This window comes from Acartia tonsa, chromosome 4 (genome assembly GCF_053477335.1).
Source record: "Acartia tonsa isolate MP-2025a chromosome 4, ASM5347733v1, whole genome shotgun sequence".
Lineage (NCBI taxonomy): Eukaryota > Metazoa > Arthropoda > Copepoda > Calanoida > Acartiidae > Acartia > Acartia tonsa.
Genome location: NC_137263.1, coordinates 40,603,625 through 40,621,842, shown reverse-complemented (window position 1 = coordinate 40,621,842; position 18,218 = coordinate 40,603,625). Strand labels below are relative to the sequence as shown.

General features: G+C 31.5%; 1 protein-coding gene across 4 annotated transcripts in view; it reads left to right on the top strand.

Annotated features, from left to right (window-relative positions):
- The window catches only part of IA-2 (tyrosine phosphatase IA-2), a 78,267-nt gene extending 66,405 nt beyond the window's left edge, over positions 1-11,862 (top strand). For all 4 annotated transcript variants that reach the window (XM_080158174.1, XM_080158175.1, XM_080158173.1 and 1 more), the window contains 7 exons: positions 808-967; positions 1,310-1,426; positions 1,812-2,009; positions 5,224-5,390; positions 8,928-8,981; positions 9,617-9,738; positions 10,037-11,862. In XM_080158174.1, the coding sequence (XP_080014300.1) occupies positions 808-967; positions 1,310-1,426; positions 1,812-2,009; positions 5,224-5,390; positions 8,928-8,981; positions 9,617-9,738; positions 10,037-10,128 (910 nt within the window). In that variant the 3' untranslated portion in view covers positions 10,129-11,862. The remainder of the gene's footprint in view (positions 1-807; positions 968-1,309; positions 1,427-1,811; positions 2,010-5,223; positions 5,391-8,927; positions 8,982-9,616; positions 9,739-10,036) is intronic.
- Positions 11,863-18,218: the final 6,356 nt, after the last annotated feature.

Here is an 18,218-nt window from a genome sequence, read left to right as displayed (position 1 = left end):
GTACATTTAGGAATCCTTTCATTTCTCAACTAAAGTTTACAAACTTAAAAGATTCTTCAGGGATAAGAAAATAGACAACAAATTTATATAAATTCCCAAGGTTGGTAAACCAAAATACCAGTTTTGCAGAATAAAATCAAAAGTTTTGACATTGCTAGTATGGAATCACCCTATCAAAGTTTCAGAACGTACCTAAAGTTTTTAGGCAACAAATAAGATATCGTGGTTATAAAACTTTGGGTACCGGTGTAATTTGCAGTCTAATATCCCCTTCCACCCTGGTAACTTATTAGTTATTAGTGGTATTGATCCAATGATAAGATAGTTTGAAAAGAATATGATTACAATTTTCTCTTTCATCTTTCCTATTCAAACAAACTTCTAGTTCTAAACTTTATTAAGAAGTAAAACTTATAATTTTATAAAATTAAGATCGTGTACTTATTTATAATACTGTAAAATATAGAATATGAATTTGGAAAAAATATTCTTTTTTAGATTTTAGCATTATTAAGGATTCTTATTTAGCTTTTTGCTCTTTTCATCTTTTCAAAGCTTAACTGAGGATAAAAATTCACTGCTCTTAATTTCTTTAAAAGGAAAATTATAAATCTATTTATGGCTCTTTTTTTAACTAAAATATGGCTATTTTAAAAAAAATGTGGCTTTTATAGGCAAGGAAAGATTTAAAAGATTGTTTTGATCTCATTTGCTTTACCTTTTTTGGGGATGATTTTAATAGGAATATTTAAACTTAAAATGGAATTATCCTTTGTAAAATTAAACAACTTTGCTTTTTTAAAACAGGCACGAAGATCCAGGCGTGACCACTATGGACATCTCTACCGGTCACATGGTGCTCAACTACATGGAGGACCATCTCAACAACAAGCAGAGGTTGGAGCAGGAGTGGGTGGGTCTGTGCGCATACGAGGCAGAACCATCCGCCACAACCGTGGCGTTCAAGGTGAGTGTGCCACAGGCGAGCAATGGCGACTTACACTAATAACAATGTTATTCGTCCATATTTCCTTAATATAAAAATGATCATTACTAATTAAAATGTGCTGTTTTGTCATTTTAATAATGAAGGGGTAATTAAGTTTCTGTTTTTTATTTAAACCACAAATAGGCTTGTTTTTAGTTTAGTTTTAGTTTTTTTCTAGAATATATCGATTAAAGGGTTTCAAATTTTACTTAAAGTAAAAGCTAATTATTTTAGATTAGGATTTAAAAATGAGTTAAAAATTTATAAATGAGAAATATCAATCATGGAAGAAATAACTGGAGTAAATGTTGTTTTGTTTAGGTTGAGAACCGCAAGAAGAACAGATACCCCGACAAACTGCCCTATGACCACAACAGGGTCTTGTTGAACGCCCTGGTCAACGGGGACAACTCTGATTACATCAACGCGTCCACCGTGGTGAGTGGTCTTACATTTTACACCAATTTTCTCATATATTTCATGAAAACTTTTTTATGTTGCTAACTCTTAGAGTTTTTTTCATGTATTTTTTTGCAATATGTTAACGGGTAACGGGCAATTGTCTTGTGTTTACTGTTTTCTAATATGAAAATTAAATGCCAATGAATTGTAATTTTATGCTAGGTTAGTTAAGGTTTAAATAGGTACAGGGTAGCCCCGCTGGGTTAGGCATAAAGAAAATAAACACCTTTCTAATTCATTTACTATTCATCAAAAAAAAGCGGGGGTTATGTGCACGCTAGGCACTGAAAGAAAAAGCACCGAAAAGCAAATCTTTAGATATTAAGTATAATTAAAAAGATTATACCTATTTATTTTGTAGACCGACCATGACCCTCGTAATCCTGGTTACCTGGTGACCCAGGGACCTCTGGCACACACAACAGCTGACTTCTGGCAGATGGTCTGGGAGCAGGGCAGTGTCGTCATTGTCATGTTGTCCAGGCTGGCGGAGAACGGTTACCAGCTAGTGCACAGATATTGGCCAGAGGAAGGGTCGGAGACTTATCACATATACGAGGTAAGTTTCCGTAATGTACAGATATTCTTAATAGTGAAGCTCTCGATAATGGATATATTATTACTTGGATCTTACACCAGGTTCCATGTTATCAAGCTAAATTGATGAAAATTTTTCCCATGTCATAATATCCAAGTATATTCTACATCCATTCTCTTGATGTTTCCGATCTGATTTTATCTGAAGGATTTTTTCCTTTCCCACAGTTTTGTAAACATATTTAATATATTGATAAAAAAAAAGAATCAGGTTGCTTTTCTGTCTTTTGTTGGCGACGAAAGTACTCGCTAACCGCTGAACCAATATGAGTCTCATTTTCAATGAAGCTATCTTTTTGCCCGGGAAATTTCTTTTAAACTATTTTCCATTTTGTGCATTGATATCGCCCTTGAGATTTCTACTAAACTTTTTCTTTTTAAAAAGAATTTTTTGGTGGTGGGTTGACCTCACCCACACCCTCTTTACAGTGCCGCCAGATGTCTTTAAGGGCCTAGCCGCTAGTACAAATATAACTAGATATATTATGTCATAATCTGCATCTTCTATTATGAAGCATGTCTTTTTTTCTGTATTTTACGTTTGGTTGAAGGATAAAATTTATTGATTAATGATAATGGAAATAATAATTCTTGTCAAAGTACCATTTTTTCCATGTTTTCATGTTTCCCTTCATGTATTGAAAATCTTTGAATGTTTTTGTTAGTCCAAAATTGATGTACCAAGAAAATAAAAGTAAAACTGTAATAATTAACATTTACTACTATGAATGGAAAATAGTAATACATGATTATTAGGATTTAAAGAGGGGTGGCTAAGTTTCCACTCCCCAACTAGTACAGTACATGAACATGAATATTATCTAACAAATCAAAATCTGTTATAATTGAAACAAACAAATTATTAAAAGGAGGGAAATGTATTTAGTAATAGGGGAATCATAGGGGATTAAGATGCACCCCCCCCCCTCCCCCTCCCACAACACACCAACCCACACCTGATTTCCCCCTGTGAATGGTTCTTATTAATATCAAAGAAGGAAGGGGGGGGGGAGTGGTTACAGTGCAGTGATAAAAGATTATAAAAAGATTTTCCCCACTTACATGAATAAGTTTATGAAAGTAGGTTAGGTGAAGCTGGTTTAGATGTATGAATAGTATAATACTCTATAAATGAAGCTACTCTATAAATCACTTTGTATGTCCGTAATACTGTGGATAAAGTAGTATTTATTCTGCTGTTATTACAAATAGATGCCCCGTCGTCGGTTTTTATGTAATTCTCTTGAGGACATCATTTAGGAATAAGTAATATTTCGGCTGTTATAAAAGAAAGATGTTTTTTTTTGCTATTGACATTTTACAGATTGGTAAAAATCGTCTAATTATTTCACTCTGTCCGTGTGTCTATCAATTGCATTGTTATAATTTTCAAAAAAAAAAAGAATCCAAATAATTTATCATATAACGTCGCATTGATAGATGTTAATCTTTCATTATTAATGTTAAAGTAGCTGGAATTAAATATTTAATTATTGCAGGGGAGTATATTCTTTTCCTTATAATATATACATATATGAAATTTTACTATATATTGTTGTTGCTCCGCTACTTTTGGACATACATTATTTTATAATTTTTCATATAGTCACAAATGTTGATATTAAAAATCTTGCCATATTTTGAATAAAAAAGGTAAAGAACATATGATATAAAACTAAAATTACATATTGAAGATGGGGAATACACCCTCTCCCCATAACGTTTTAAAAATATGTTATATTAAACAAAAGCGGATTAAATGATTATTTTCGCTTCAGGTATAGTTTGTACATATAAATACATAAGTTTTTAAAAATAATGCATCATATACACATGTTTGCATTTCAAACAACATTCATAAAAGCGTAGCTCTGAAACGGTAGGCCAAACGAAGATTAACACTTGTAGAGTGTCTTGGCTAAATAAGTTTATACAAAATCGTAAGTAAATTTGTTGAAAAAACTGCTTAAATATAGGATACAGTTTAAGGACATACTTACATTTTAGGACTTGATTATGGAGATGCTTCGTTTATAACATTGTGCCTTGTTTTAATAGGAATATACTGTTACGGACGGACGGAGCAACCCTAATTATAGAAAAGCTTCGCTTTTAACAAGGGGATTTTAAAATTTATTCCTACATAAAATGCATTTTATAAATTTTCTACAGCACTTTTTAAGGATTAGTATATTTGGTTTATTATTTTCTGTAGAGTTCAACAACCTAAAAGCTATAGGCGTAGTCGCTGTTTATTTATTGAATAACACTTAGAAAAACATTCCCATACACTTAACAGATAAACATATAGATATATAAAAATAACACATAGCATATAATATTCACATGGTTCTGTTTTTATAACAAGTATCTTGAAAACAACTCGTCTTTGCTAGGATTTGGTACAGTATTCTAAAAAGAGAAAACCATATGATTTAATAACAAATTGTATATATTCAATAACGAAGAGAAAATTGTTTTAGACTTTGAAAGCTAACTCACAAAACATCATATTTCTTTTTAACTTAAACTGCCTAAAAATAGTTTACATTTATAGTTTTCTGTTTTATTTAGAATGATAGTTGCCTGTTATTGCTGCGCTAATTATGAGCATGATTAACCCTGTTGTCAACTTACCACAAAATTTACCTGAATTTTGATAACAATTTCTTATTGAACATACATATTCCTGTGTATAATTGAGTATAAGAGATTTTTTATGTGTTTACTGGTGGCTATATTCTGCTAATATTTATTCAGTAAATACTATTTTTCCTCAATCCTTTATATTCTTCACATTAAGATGTACTTTGTTATACTTGTTTACTTTACGTGCTGAGGGAATTTATATTAATTAAAAAGCTCTTTTCTTGCATTTTCGTTCTATTACTTCTGTAGAAAACTTAAATGTAAAAAACCACTAAATCTTACCAAAATCTATCAAATTTTAGTCAAACAATTTTAAGAAAAACTTTCTGCCTGTCAATTGGCTAAAAATAAAACATGTTTTTTACATTAAAATGTTGGATAAATTTTTAGAAATTTCATACCTGTGAAAAAGAAAGCTATATTCTTACATAAGAAATGAATTCAATTTTAAATTTTTCTTATCTATTTTAATTTAGGATATATTTAGCTTTAACTTCTAGCATTAGTTTTAATGGTAATTATTTTAGGTTCACCTTGTATCTGAGCATGTGTGGTGTGACGACTACCTGGTCAGATCTCTATACCTGAAGAACACCCAGACAGGAGAGACTAGGACGGTCACCCAGTTCCATTTCCTTGCCTGGCCGGACAGAGCTCTACCGGAGTCAACCAAGTCTCTTCTAGAGTTTAGAAGGTAAGGATGGAGAATTATTGTTGTTGTGCATGTTTGTTATGTTTGTTTTGTTTATTGTTTAGTTAGGTTTCTGTTTAGGGTCAGCATTACGTTGAAAACTAAGCAGTCCCTTAAATTTTAAAAAATCCCCTTCTTTAAAATTTTGAATACTTTTTATCAGAAATCAAACATTTGTAAGAGATAAAAGTATTCAATTAAAATTTCTTTCCAGCTCTCTTTGTTTTATTCAATCTAATATTTCCTCAAATAATTGCAAAAGTAAAGAAGACAGCTAAAAAGATTAATCTCAAAGTGAATGTTTTTCATTTAAATGATTTATTTCTTTTTACTTTAAATTGGACTGAACCCGTATATGTGCATGCTAAAGTATTATTAATCCCTTAAAATTCCTACAACTTCAATTCCGATCCCTCCTTTTCAATTTATTTATATGGCAAAATTTTAAACTTACACTGGTAAATATCTAAAAAAAAACTTTTATTACATTGTTTTTCCCATCCAGATAAATTATGAATTTCAAACCTCAAAACTTCCAAATAATTTGGAAAGTCAGAAAATTTATAGTTTATCTTTGTAATAAAGGGTTATTTAAGTTTCATATATGGGAAGATTTTGTTACTAGTGTAAGTTGTAAAAATCATAGACAATGCCATCTAAATGTTTGAATCCCTAAATGTTGTACTCGTATGTCTCAGTATCAATGTTGTAATTCAGTTCTGTTATCATAATAATTATAATAAAAATTATATGTGTAAATAATTCTACCGGTTTAATTGTAGAAAACCAATCGAGAATTAGATTTTAAAATCTTTTTCTATAATTTTTTGATGTTATTTAAGTGAGTGTCTATGTCTAAGACACTACAGGGTATTTAAAAAGAACCAACATTGGTACCGAGACGCTGAGTATAACAACGGATTACCTACCTGACCCTTGTCCCCTGACACCCGACCCTAACCATGCCCTACAGTTTTATCATTCTTATGACTCTTGTAGTCCTCAAATACTTGATTGCATAGTCATAAAAGTGATGGAATTGTTTGGGCCAGATCAACACAAAATCACCTAATTTATATTCCTATCCTACACCTCTGCACTTCATATTAATCAACTATTTACATTATTATTTTATTTCTTAATCAGGGATAAAAGGATTAAATATTTGAAAAAATACAATCTAATGTAATATTTCTAATATTAAAATATATAAGGCCAAAATGCTTAAATTATATTCAGATATAAGTTTTTTTTCTTTCTTTCAAATAAACAATCCGTTCAAACCCTGACATATTATCTTATTCAAATTAATTCTTAGTTACAATTTATCGTCTAAAATAAGGATGTTGTCTAAAGCAAAGAATTCATATAACTAGCTTGTTTCTTAATGTTCTTGGATTGGTTTTAGACTATTTTATAAGGACAATAAACAAGATTTATTAATTAAACATACTTTTAATGTACTAAGAATAACTTTTGATAAAAATAGTTTTAATTATAAATAAAATAATTAATAAATAATAAAAAACGTTTTATGACATATGTTTCATAGATATTTTTCCTGTTATACATTATTTGTAGACGTTATTCAAAATTAAATGATGATTTTAATATATTACCTTTTAAATGAAAGATATACATATGTGAACTAATTATAAATTAATTAACCTGATTTTCTTTCCTATATTTTTATGATATGTCCTTAAAATGTATAGAGGAACATGTAAATTAGATTTGATTTTAAACATTTTTACATTTATAATATTCCTTCTTTTTTTTTGTAGCCACCACTAAGCAGCTTTTTAAAAATTCTAGAAAAAATGTTATTGTAGCAAAAGCTTGCATGGGAGAGGGTGGATCATTGAAACTTTAAATTTCATACCTGTCTAAAACTCGTTTATGGGGGGTTTTACCTTTCCCCCGAGATACATTTTTCAAAAATAAAAAAAAACTTAAACTTCCCTTCTCCCTTCTACTCTAACAAAAACATATGCACGCCCTTGCTTATTAGCTGAAAAGGGTAAATTTAGATTTATAGCCATTCTTGCAGCTTATTGGTGGCTTTAATAGTTTAAAACATGTTTTTAATAAAGTTTTATAATTGTTATAAAGTTTTATTCAAAATACCATTTCATCAAATGTTTTGTTTAAATCAAAAGATCTTAATTTATTGGTTTATTTTTTAGTTCTGTATACAAATCTTTTAACTGTTGCCTATAAAATGTATTATGTAAATGTTATTATTGGGCCTTTTTTCAGCAAAAAAATATAAATTTTATTACTAAAAGTCTTTCATGATCATTTGAAAATCCAGTTAATCTTTTTTCATCGTTTTCATTTTAATTGATTTAGATTACTCTTGAACTTTACATTGAAAATAAAACTTTTATTTAAATCTGATTATTATATATTAACCTTTAATATTTCATGTAAAAAACTAACGAGATTGATATTACAAATAAAGTCGGTTAGATTGGGGTATTTATAATTTGTCTATATTTATTTATATGTTTAATCAAAAATTGCTTAATCATTTGTTTTTAAGGAAAAATCCTATTAAATAGGGTTAAATTTGTATATAAGCTTTTCATAAAACTTTTATAAATTGCATAATGACAACTTTATATTCAACGCTTACCCCAATCTATCCTCTGTGTACATACTTAAGTTAAATCATATTTAATTCTTTTATTTGTAAATAAATTTTATATACATAGTTTGTTCTATTTTAAATTGCAAAACCTGCTTATTTTTTTTCAATTTATCTATAATTAAAAAAAATATAATATTCTTTTTATCTAATGATATTAAAAAAATATTTATATTGATCGGTCAAGTAAGAAAAATATTCAAAAACGAAAAAATACTTTATACGCCTTTCTTGACTTTTCTTAGCTTATCCTTATGAAATGATAACTATACTAATCTGTACATTGTTTAATTTTTTTTCCATTTTGTATTTAAAACCGATTATTATCCGCTGGATTAGAACCGGTTCTTTGTTCTTAACTTATATATTGCATCGTATCATAGACAGCTTTCCGCTGAGAGTAAGATAATAAAATCATAGTATTAATACCAGTTTTGTTAACCACTCAGAGGGTTAATCTTATAATTGTTTATTTTACTATCAGCAAAAAGCTGTCTATAATTCAATGCAATAAATAAGTATTAAAATGTTTTGAAAAAGCATGGATAATGGCATATAAAGTAAAAATAAACTGTGTTTCGCCAATCTGTTTGACAGTAAAGTAATTATTTTTCCAGCATGGCTTCGAAACCGATTTATTAGAACTGGTTCTAAGCCATATTGAAAAAAAAATCATGCATTGTATCGTATCCAGTTTCGACGAATATAAAAAAGTACAATCATAATAATAAAACCAGTTTTGATACCCCGTACCTTCGGCATCTCGGGGCTAACAAAACTAGTTTTAATCTGATAATTAATTGTATATTTTTTGTATCCGCGGAAAGCTGGTTATAATAGGATGCGATAATTAACTATTATCTGATTATATTATTTCTTTAATATTTTAGGAAGGTGAACAAGTCGTATAGAGGAAGATCATGTCCTATCATTGTTCATTGCAGGTATAGTACAAGAATTTTTTTGAATCTAGTAAAAGTGTCTGACTCTGATTATGACGTAAAAAAATAGCCAATGGGAGGCCACTATAAATTTTACCATTGGTCAATTACAGTGTATACTTGCCTCTCATTTGCTAATTTTTTTTTACATCATAATCAGAGTCAGACACTTTTACTAGGTTAATTGTTTTTACTAATCCCACGGCTGTGGCGTAACACATAGATGGTGGGGTGGTTATTGGTTTGAATCTCAGTCCAAACCGTGCCACAACTAAAGACGTTAAAAGTTGTACTCCTGCCATGTCAGGTTGTGCAATTAAAGGGTGTTGGACTGTTGGTTGTCTGATATAATTGGGATGTTAGCGCCCTAGGGCCCTCTATAAAGGTCTGGACCTACGTTGTTATCAACCGTCTCCTGAATTATAAATCAAGTATTACTTTCATTGAATTCATAACATAGAGATTCAGGTTGCTTTAAATTTAACCTTTCAAAATTCGTTAATAATGTTTTTAATATACTGCTTTCGCTCCGACTTATATGAATGAAATAACAGAGTAGGTTATGGATTACATAATCTGAAAAAATGCACTAAGCGCCTAATTTTTTTTATGTAATTCTAAATTTGGTTATTTTAAAGTGACGGAGTGGGAAGATCTGGAACGTATGTGCTGTTGGACATGGTTCTTAACAGGATGAACAAGGGATCAAAGGAAATTGATATAGCAGCCACGCTGGAACATATCAGGGACCAAAGAAGTGGTAAGATTTTAGCTTATAAACAACGCGGTAAACAAAAATAATATGTTTCTATATCTGCAATGTAAAATAGTAAGGTTTTTTTTGCCTAACCCTTGAGATCTCGGAAATAGCTAATCCAAATTGATTTACATTTAAGGAAAGCTTTAAAGATGTTTGGGGTGCTTTTAGGCTATTTTCACTACCAATTTCGCCCTCCCCTATTACTTCTGTACTCGAAAAGGTACTTTGATGGAAACATTCTTTATTTTCTTGCAAACAATTAGGATTTTTTTACAAAACCTCCTGTTTTTTTGTGCAGGCATGGTACAGACCAAGACACAGTTTGAATTCTGTCTCACCGCTGTAGCCGAGGAGACACACGCCATCCTCAAATCTCTTGCGGCGCAATAACCTGGCAAGTAGTCCTGGCAACCTGAACAACCAACATCTACACACCACTGGGATTTATCTACCAGAAACCCAATGAACATAACAAAAAAAACACCCAGCAGACAAAGAGTCATTATTGTTACAGACAAACAACAACTTGTAATACATATATATACACACACACATACATACATACAGACCTTGACAGTCCTGCGACGAAGAACTGTGACTAGCGCACACTCTGCAACCACATCATGTGCACAAGGTGTGCTGGAGTGTGTACATGAGTACACACTTCCAAACATGCAGTGCAACATGATGTTTTTAAAAAAACTAAAAAAAAAGAAAAATGATATGTTTTGATTATTTGGTATTTTTGCTTTAAGTGTAGAATTTTTAAAAAGAAAACCTGAAGACTATTTGAGTCTTTACTTTTTTAATCTTAAAAAATATGCTTTCAATTTGTGTTATTTCTGATTGTTTAATTTAATTATTTATTTATTTAATTACCTGCACCATCACTTCCTACTCAGCTATGTAACTCATCAGACTTATTGTTCAACTGCTAAAGCATCTCTCTTAACTTATTTATGTTACTTTTTAAGCAAATCCAAAGCAGCAACAAAATTTTTTTTTTTGGGCAGAAAATCTTATTACTCCTTCTTTTGTGCGGTCGTTCTCCGCCCGCCATCTAGAAATGCTCCTTCGCCTCGGCTCTTGCCGACCAGGGCACCCGCTCAGCCTTTGCACGCCTGGCTCGACCCTCGGCACCGCTCAACCTCCGTCAAGCTTTCTCTCCAGCCTCTTATACTTGACGGTGACCGCTGCGGTGCGGGCCGAGCCATTGCCGTACCTCCTCCGAGATCTAGCCTGACCCCAGCCTCCATGCTAGATCTCGAAACTACGAAGTAAAGGCCGGATGATTGGAAAAAGGCCGGAATATTTTTTAGCTGCGGCGCAAACGTTTGTGTAACATAGACCTGGACATTCAGGTGTTTTGTATCACTTTAACTGCGGCAAAAAAAACCGGCTACCTGTCCACTTGAACGTCCTTGAAATAGCCTGCAACTCTGAGCGCCACAGGTAGTTGCTCCTCCCACTCACGCCCTCCATACTATGAAACAGAGCGACTGTTCTTTTGGAGAAGTATGTGTTTGTGTGGTGGGGCAACACCGCGGCGTGTCTAACGACCCTGCATGCGATTGTGGCGGTGTCCCCCACTTCCGTGGGGGCCCACCATGCGTTGTGCAGAACCAAACTGAGCAGAGCTGGGGTGGACGAGCATTCTGAGTGAGAATTACCGGCAGAGAGGGAGATATCTATATTAATATATAATTGTCTCTAAATGTGCATTTTAGTCATTTTAAGTAAAGTTTGCTGCATAGATTTACTCGGGAAGTTAAGGAAGAATGGCTTTTCAAATTAAAATCTTTGGAACTGTCCTGATCCTTCCAAACATCCTGTGTATAGTTCTCTGCAATTTATTTTTAAACAGCTGCGCAACCAGCTTTGTTTCTATTATACTTACACCCATGTACACCAACTCTGTACAACATATCAATAATTGTCAGTATTCTGAGGGTTTATAATTGTAGTATGTAATGTTCCTTAATTTTCCTTTTTCACATTTAACTAAAAGGGCTCGTACCATCTCTAGGACAGCCACAAGACAACCATCTACAACATTGCTGTTCTTAATTATATCTAAAATTTTATTAATGTCACAATCAAATTTGAAATAAATGTCTAATCGGCCTTTTATATTTATTTGTGTATTTTTATTTTTGTGTTTTTTAATTATATTATTTGGTAAGTGAGATCACTTAAACTTAAAATATACTAACAAAATGTATATAGAATACGTGGATTTTGTGACAGGGAAATTTTGTCGTCAATTTATGTTGCTTATATAGTCCTCAGATAATAGTCAATACGTTCTTCCATAGTCAGGGGAGGGGATAGGGCAATGTCATAAGTAGGGGATTCATGGATTTCATGGAAATGACTATCGTGTATTTCAGTAACGTGAAAAAAACAATCTAAAAGATTATAACAAATAGAATTTATTTGGTTAAAGAAAAGCATATATTTACAGAAAACAAGAATGACAACATCCATAAGTAGCGAAGCTCAAAAATTTTAAAATTAGGAAATCAGGAAGCCTTTAAAATCACGCAACCTTTGAATCACGGAAACCTAAAAATCTAGGAATCGATCTAGCACCCCAATTAATAAACAAATCTTAATAAAACTTAGTGAAAATATTTTGAATGTAAAATAGATTAATCTCTGAAAGTTTCAGCCTTCCATCTTGGAAATCTAGTAATCGATCTAGCACCCCAAGTAACAGACAGATTGACAAAACAATGTATAGATAAGATGGACATATTACAAAGGAATCTTCACTTAAAATTTCAGCTGTCTATCTTGAATAGTAGCCGAGTAAATTACGTTTCCCCGAAAACGTTTCAGACATACGGACATACATATAGACAGACATTTCAAATCATAGAGTAGAGTAGCTTTGCTACTAAAAGTATGAAATTATTAATTTTAAAATAATATTATGTCAGGCAACAAATAAAAATATTTGAATATTACATTTGATAGTTTAACGGACAGGCCTAAATTTAAAAAAAATAATGCCGTTACTAAAAGACTTCATTTCCTTCATATGATCCAAATTTTCCTTTAGAATTGTTTGTCAGAATCACATTACCTTTTCCCTAGAAAATTATAAGATAAATTCCTTTTTGACCTCTATTATGACCAAACTTAAAATCATACGATACATGTGTTTTCAGCACGGTTTATAACCGTTTTTTAGTCAGCGGCAACGAGCCGTGTCAAAGATAACATTTATTGCCGCCGGCTAGAAGATTCTTATCGGAAATATATGTAAAAAAATTTTATCATGTACTTGCTGCGCTACATATATCACAATCATTCTTAATTTTCAGAGGGTAGGACACTGTTTGCCGGCCTCAACTTTATCGGCGATTTATTCCGTCCTCGTGGTGTGAGAGCTACTGGCTATTGTAGAGGATTCAAGTATGCTTTCAACCATGTGGATGACTGTGATAACTTCTGTACATCCGAAAATTTTCACACAACCCCCTTCCCTTTCTTATCAACTCCCCTTCAATTACTTAAAAAAACAAGTTATACGCCAACTTTACCCCAACAAAATATTTTATTTTGCGGCAATTTTAATTAGAATTAATTGGCTGAATAGCAGCCCTTGATAATTTTCAAACAAGTAAAATCTTTTGACTGCTGGTTGCATACATAGTTTAAGTCTTGCAGTTTAAATAAAAAAAATATTCTGATCATGTAAAGAAAACGAAGGTTCGGGTTTCGTAGCATTTTCACAGTAGCTTTTCTAGCCCCTGCGGAGGGGCTCTATTCCTGTGGGGCCTATTTCCAAACCCTGCGGGGCAATCATTAACACGTACCTAACCTAAAATAACCTTTCAAAAGCTACTGTGAAAATATGACGAAACCCGCAACTTCGTTTTTGTTTCCATGACCCAAATATTCTTTTAATTTTAAATGTGCAAAAAATTTGCAGCTATCAAAAAATTGTATATTATAGAGATGTTTAGTGATTATTTGATATTTTTAAAAGGAGAATCTTTCTAACCAGGAATTAAAAAAAATATTTTTTAATTATGTAATTTCATTACTTCTTGGGATTTGAACATCTTGTTGTGATTTAGAATAGTCATCTTCACAAACCACCTGCAAAATAATAAAATACAGAATATTGTTTTAGGAAATACTTTCATTTTTAGGACTTGATTATAGAGATGCTTCGCTTAATCATAATATTGTACATTGTAGGAATCAGTATTCCGAAAATCAGATGAAAAGGATAATACAAAAATAGTTGTCAAAAAAGTTAAAAATCAGCATGTTTTAAATGGATGCTCGCACTTTCTGGTAATGATCATGCAAAGTTTAAAATCTATAGGACAATTCTAAGCTGTTCAAATTAACGAAAGGCCTAGCTGTCACAGAGGTACGGACAACGTAAAGATGTACGGATGGACCGAGCTTAATTATAGGAAAGCTTCGCTTTTAAAAACTTGTTACTATGGCCAGAAGAAACAACATCACAAACACCTCTCTCATCATAATTCCTAAACATTTTGAAAAAAAAATTTATCTTTTTTTTGTAATCAAACCCAAGTAGTATATAATTAATTGTCTCGATTGCAAACATCTTTTTAAAAAAAGGGGGGGGGGGGTAATGCAACCATCTCGTAATCAATGATTAAATGGCACTTACAATTCGAATTTCAATATGAAATTTTTCATGAGTAATCCTTGGTAGTTCTATTTTCCCTAAATCGAACAAAAAGTTGGAAAAGTAACGGCTGGCGAAATTCGAATTCTAAGTGCCATTTAATCATTGATTACGAGATGGTTGCAGTAACCCTCCCCCCCCCCTCCTTTATAAATCGTATTATTCTTAGGGTATTTGAATCCTTATTGTGAATAATTCTGATTTATCAAAAAAATCAATTCTTTTTATGTATAGCATTGTTGCGATATTGTTATGTGGATATCAACTCTTATAATTGACAGAACTCATAAATGATACCTTAAATATTGTAGACCATGCAGGACTTAGGTGAGAAACCAACTGGGACAACATTCAAATGCTTAACAATAAACTATGAAACTTAAAAAATTTAAACATTTAACTTTCACAATGCACAGTGTGGCAAAACCATAAGGAAAAAGGATAAGAGGATGAATACTCACCTCTTTTTCATGGTAAAATACTACTTCCCCATCCCTAAATTTAGAAGCAGACGAAAATCAAAAGCCGCCCAGGGCTTTTTGTAAGTCAATCATAAATAATAATGTGAATAAAAAGAAAAGCGATATTTAGCAAACAGCCGTGGGCGGTCAGAATCAGCTGAATGTTCATTATGAAAAAAATTTCCCCCTTTTTAGAAATAGAAGGATTCATCTTTCATGAACAAATTTTTTTAAATAAAAATAAAATTCTATGTAATTTTTAATTAAAACATTAAAACGAAAATATCTAATCTAATATTCTTGCCCTAAATATGGAAATAGTAAAAAGTAAAAAAATATTTTTTAAAATAATTTTTAATCCTCCCATTTGAAAAGTAGTGGAATAGCAATAAATTTTAGCGCGGCAACAGCGCTGAGTAGGCCTCTAGGCCCACTGCCTATTTTCGTCTTCTAGTTGCTTCGATTCCTCTCTTTTATTTTTTTCTCTATGGGCAAAACAGATATTAAATTCAATCATTTACAGGCTCATTTTGGTGTTTAATGTGACAAAAAGAATCATATTTTAAAGTTAGTATGTTTTTCAACCTAAAAGAATCATATTATATAAAGTAGTAAGCTTATTTTGTCTTTAGTGAAGGATCTCGCTAACGGCTGAACTGATATGGTTTTCCTTAATCTTCGTTTTGGTTCTGAGATGGTTTTAGGCAATTTCATTTTGTATAAATTTAATCCGGGTATGTTTTTACTTTTTAGCCTATTTTCTATCCTTCCATATACTTTCAAAAATAGAACCCTTGATGCTAGGTGTGCAGTTGCTAGTTTTAAATAAAGTAATTTAATTTTTGATTGTATGAAAAAAATCATAATTTTCTACAATCAAAGCTCCTCTAAAAATCAAGAAGGTAACCAGTCATATCAGGTGATCAGTTATATTTTAGTCCAGTCTATGTCCCACTGTGCAATAGTACAAAAAGGTGATACAATGGTTATTTATCGCAACGTTTTATAAACAGCTTTCCGCGGATAATAAAATGTAAAATCATGAAAGCTAGTTTAAATAGTCTCGAGAGGACGAAGGCCCGGGCTAACAAAAATGGTATTAATATTATGATTTTTATTTTAATATTCGTAGGAAATTATCTGTAATACGATGTTATACATGATGATAAATTATCTGCAATACGATGTTATACATGATTTTTCATGATTGGTCATAACCGGTTCTATTCTAGCTGATATTAATCGGTTACGAAGGTATGCTGGAGAAATAATTCTAAATAATATCATTCCTGATATACGTCTGAGGTAATATATGTTCAAAGGAGGAAGGGATGCGAAATATGTAAAGAACATGATTTGCGCCTTAAAAAAGGAAGAAAAACGTTGAGTTGTGATTAATACCAATGAGTTAAAAAAGAAAGAAGTTAAATATTTTGAAGCACCACCATACTCTAGTATTTTGGCCGTTTAAATAGTTTGAAAACAAGACTACAATATTCCAAAATTATTGCACATAAGTTTTGATTTTATCTTTGCAAAATTTAGTATTAAATGTGGTACAGAAAAATTAGGAACAACAGAAGATAACACTCGCTTCCATCAGCTATGCCTATATAGAGTGGGTTGAAGATTCTATTTTTTGGCCTATAACAAAGGCGGACATAAATGAAGCTTCCATAAAAATCATAGCTAAATCTGATCTTTTGCTAAGTAATTTGTCTATTAATGATTAAATAATTGAATTTTGAGCACAATTGAACTGGAATTAAACAAAATGGATGATAGAATTGTTTAGTAGCTTGACTCTGTAAAAATACCCCTAACCATTTTTACCCCTCAGCTTTGCTTTCACCTTTGATATATTAATTTATCTATTATAAACATTTAAAAATACATAAATTCATAGTTTGTTTCATGTTTAACTCGAAATAAATTATATAAAAACAACAACCTTTGATATATTACTTTTTATGTCACTAAAATTTACTAGTACAATTTCATGGGTATCTAAAATATATGTAAAGTTCTTTTCAGAAGGATCTCTAAAACGGCTAGACCAATAGGGGGTTTTCTACATATTTTTGCAGAAGCTTCTTATTTGTCACATTTTTTAAGGGGTTAGGCATTATTTAGAAGACCAGGAATTGCATCCTTTTGAAACCATAAATAAACACAAGTATAAGAAAATAATATAACTGAAATGTAGAAAAGAAACTGTTTAAAATATGTTTCTTATACCATAAAGAACAATACAAATAGCAGGATAAGAGAAAGAGAGAATGGATAAAAAAGTTTTTAAAGCCTTTAAATCAGTGGTATGCCCCGAGTTTTGCCAGGGGGGGGGGGGGGCAATGAAAAAGAGGCACAGAAAGCTTCTCAACTTAAAATCTATGGAAGTTTTATATCATAATTTTAAACAATTAAAAGAAACAATATAACAAATATTTAAAAATGAAACTCTATATAAACTCTAACTTTTGATTAAATAATCATTTATGTCCTGCTTAAACCAACCAAAACAAGATCATCAAGATGAAGAAAGAGCTTTTATCTGATTCTGCAACATAAAACACAAAACACGGTCATTTTGACCGTTTAAAAAATGCAAAAACGCAAAATCTTATCAAACAAGCAGCGAAAATTTTCCAGAAGAAAATCTGAACCTAAGGATTTCTTGGGATACATGGATATCTCAATGAAAAATACATTTATCATACACCAAAATCATTTGATTTGATATTTTGTCTTTAATTTTGGCTTAGATAAAAAATATTGAAGCGAAGAGTTTTTCGTGTTTATTTTTCCTTCCATTTTTTGACAGTTTCTACAAGACAAAATTTTGGATCTACTGCAGTTCATGGTAAAATATTGCTGGTAACGAATGCTTCCTGGTTCCTGGCAATATTTCAAGATTCCTGGATCTAGCAGCACGCATATTCCCCTAAATCATAGGTTCCTGTTAGCTGGCAATCTGTAAATTTTCCAGGTTAACAGCAATGAGAGAAGATTACTGGCTTACAGGAGTTTTTACCCCATACCCCTTATCACATTTTCTTAGGGGGTAAACAGCAATGATTAATAAGGGACAGTTGCTTCAATTATTTTATTAATAGAGGTGGGGGAAGGATATAGGAGGGTTGGATCTTTACCTCACAATTTAACTGTCTCTATGTTAATACCCACTTTCGCGCCAAAATTTAGGCGCACTTTTTATCTTAATAATATATTAAAAAGTGGGGGAGATAAATTCGTAATTTAAATCGTATTAATAAATTAATTTATTTCTAAGTGAAGCTCTGCAATCAAACAGTAAAACCAACGAACTTGAACGCCTATAGAAT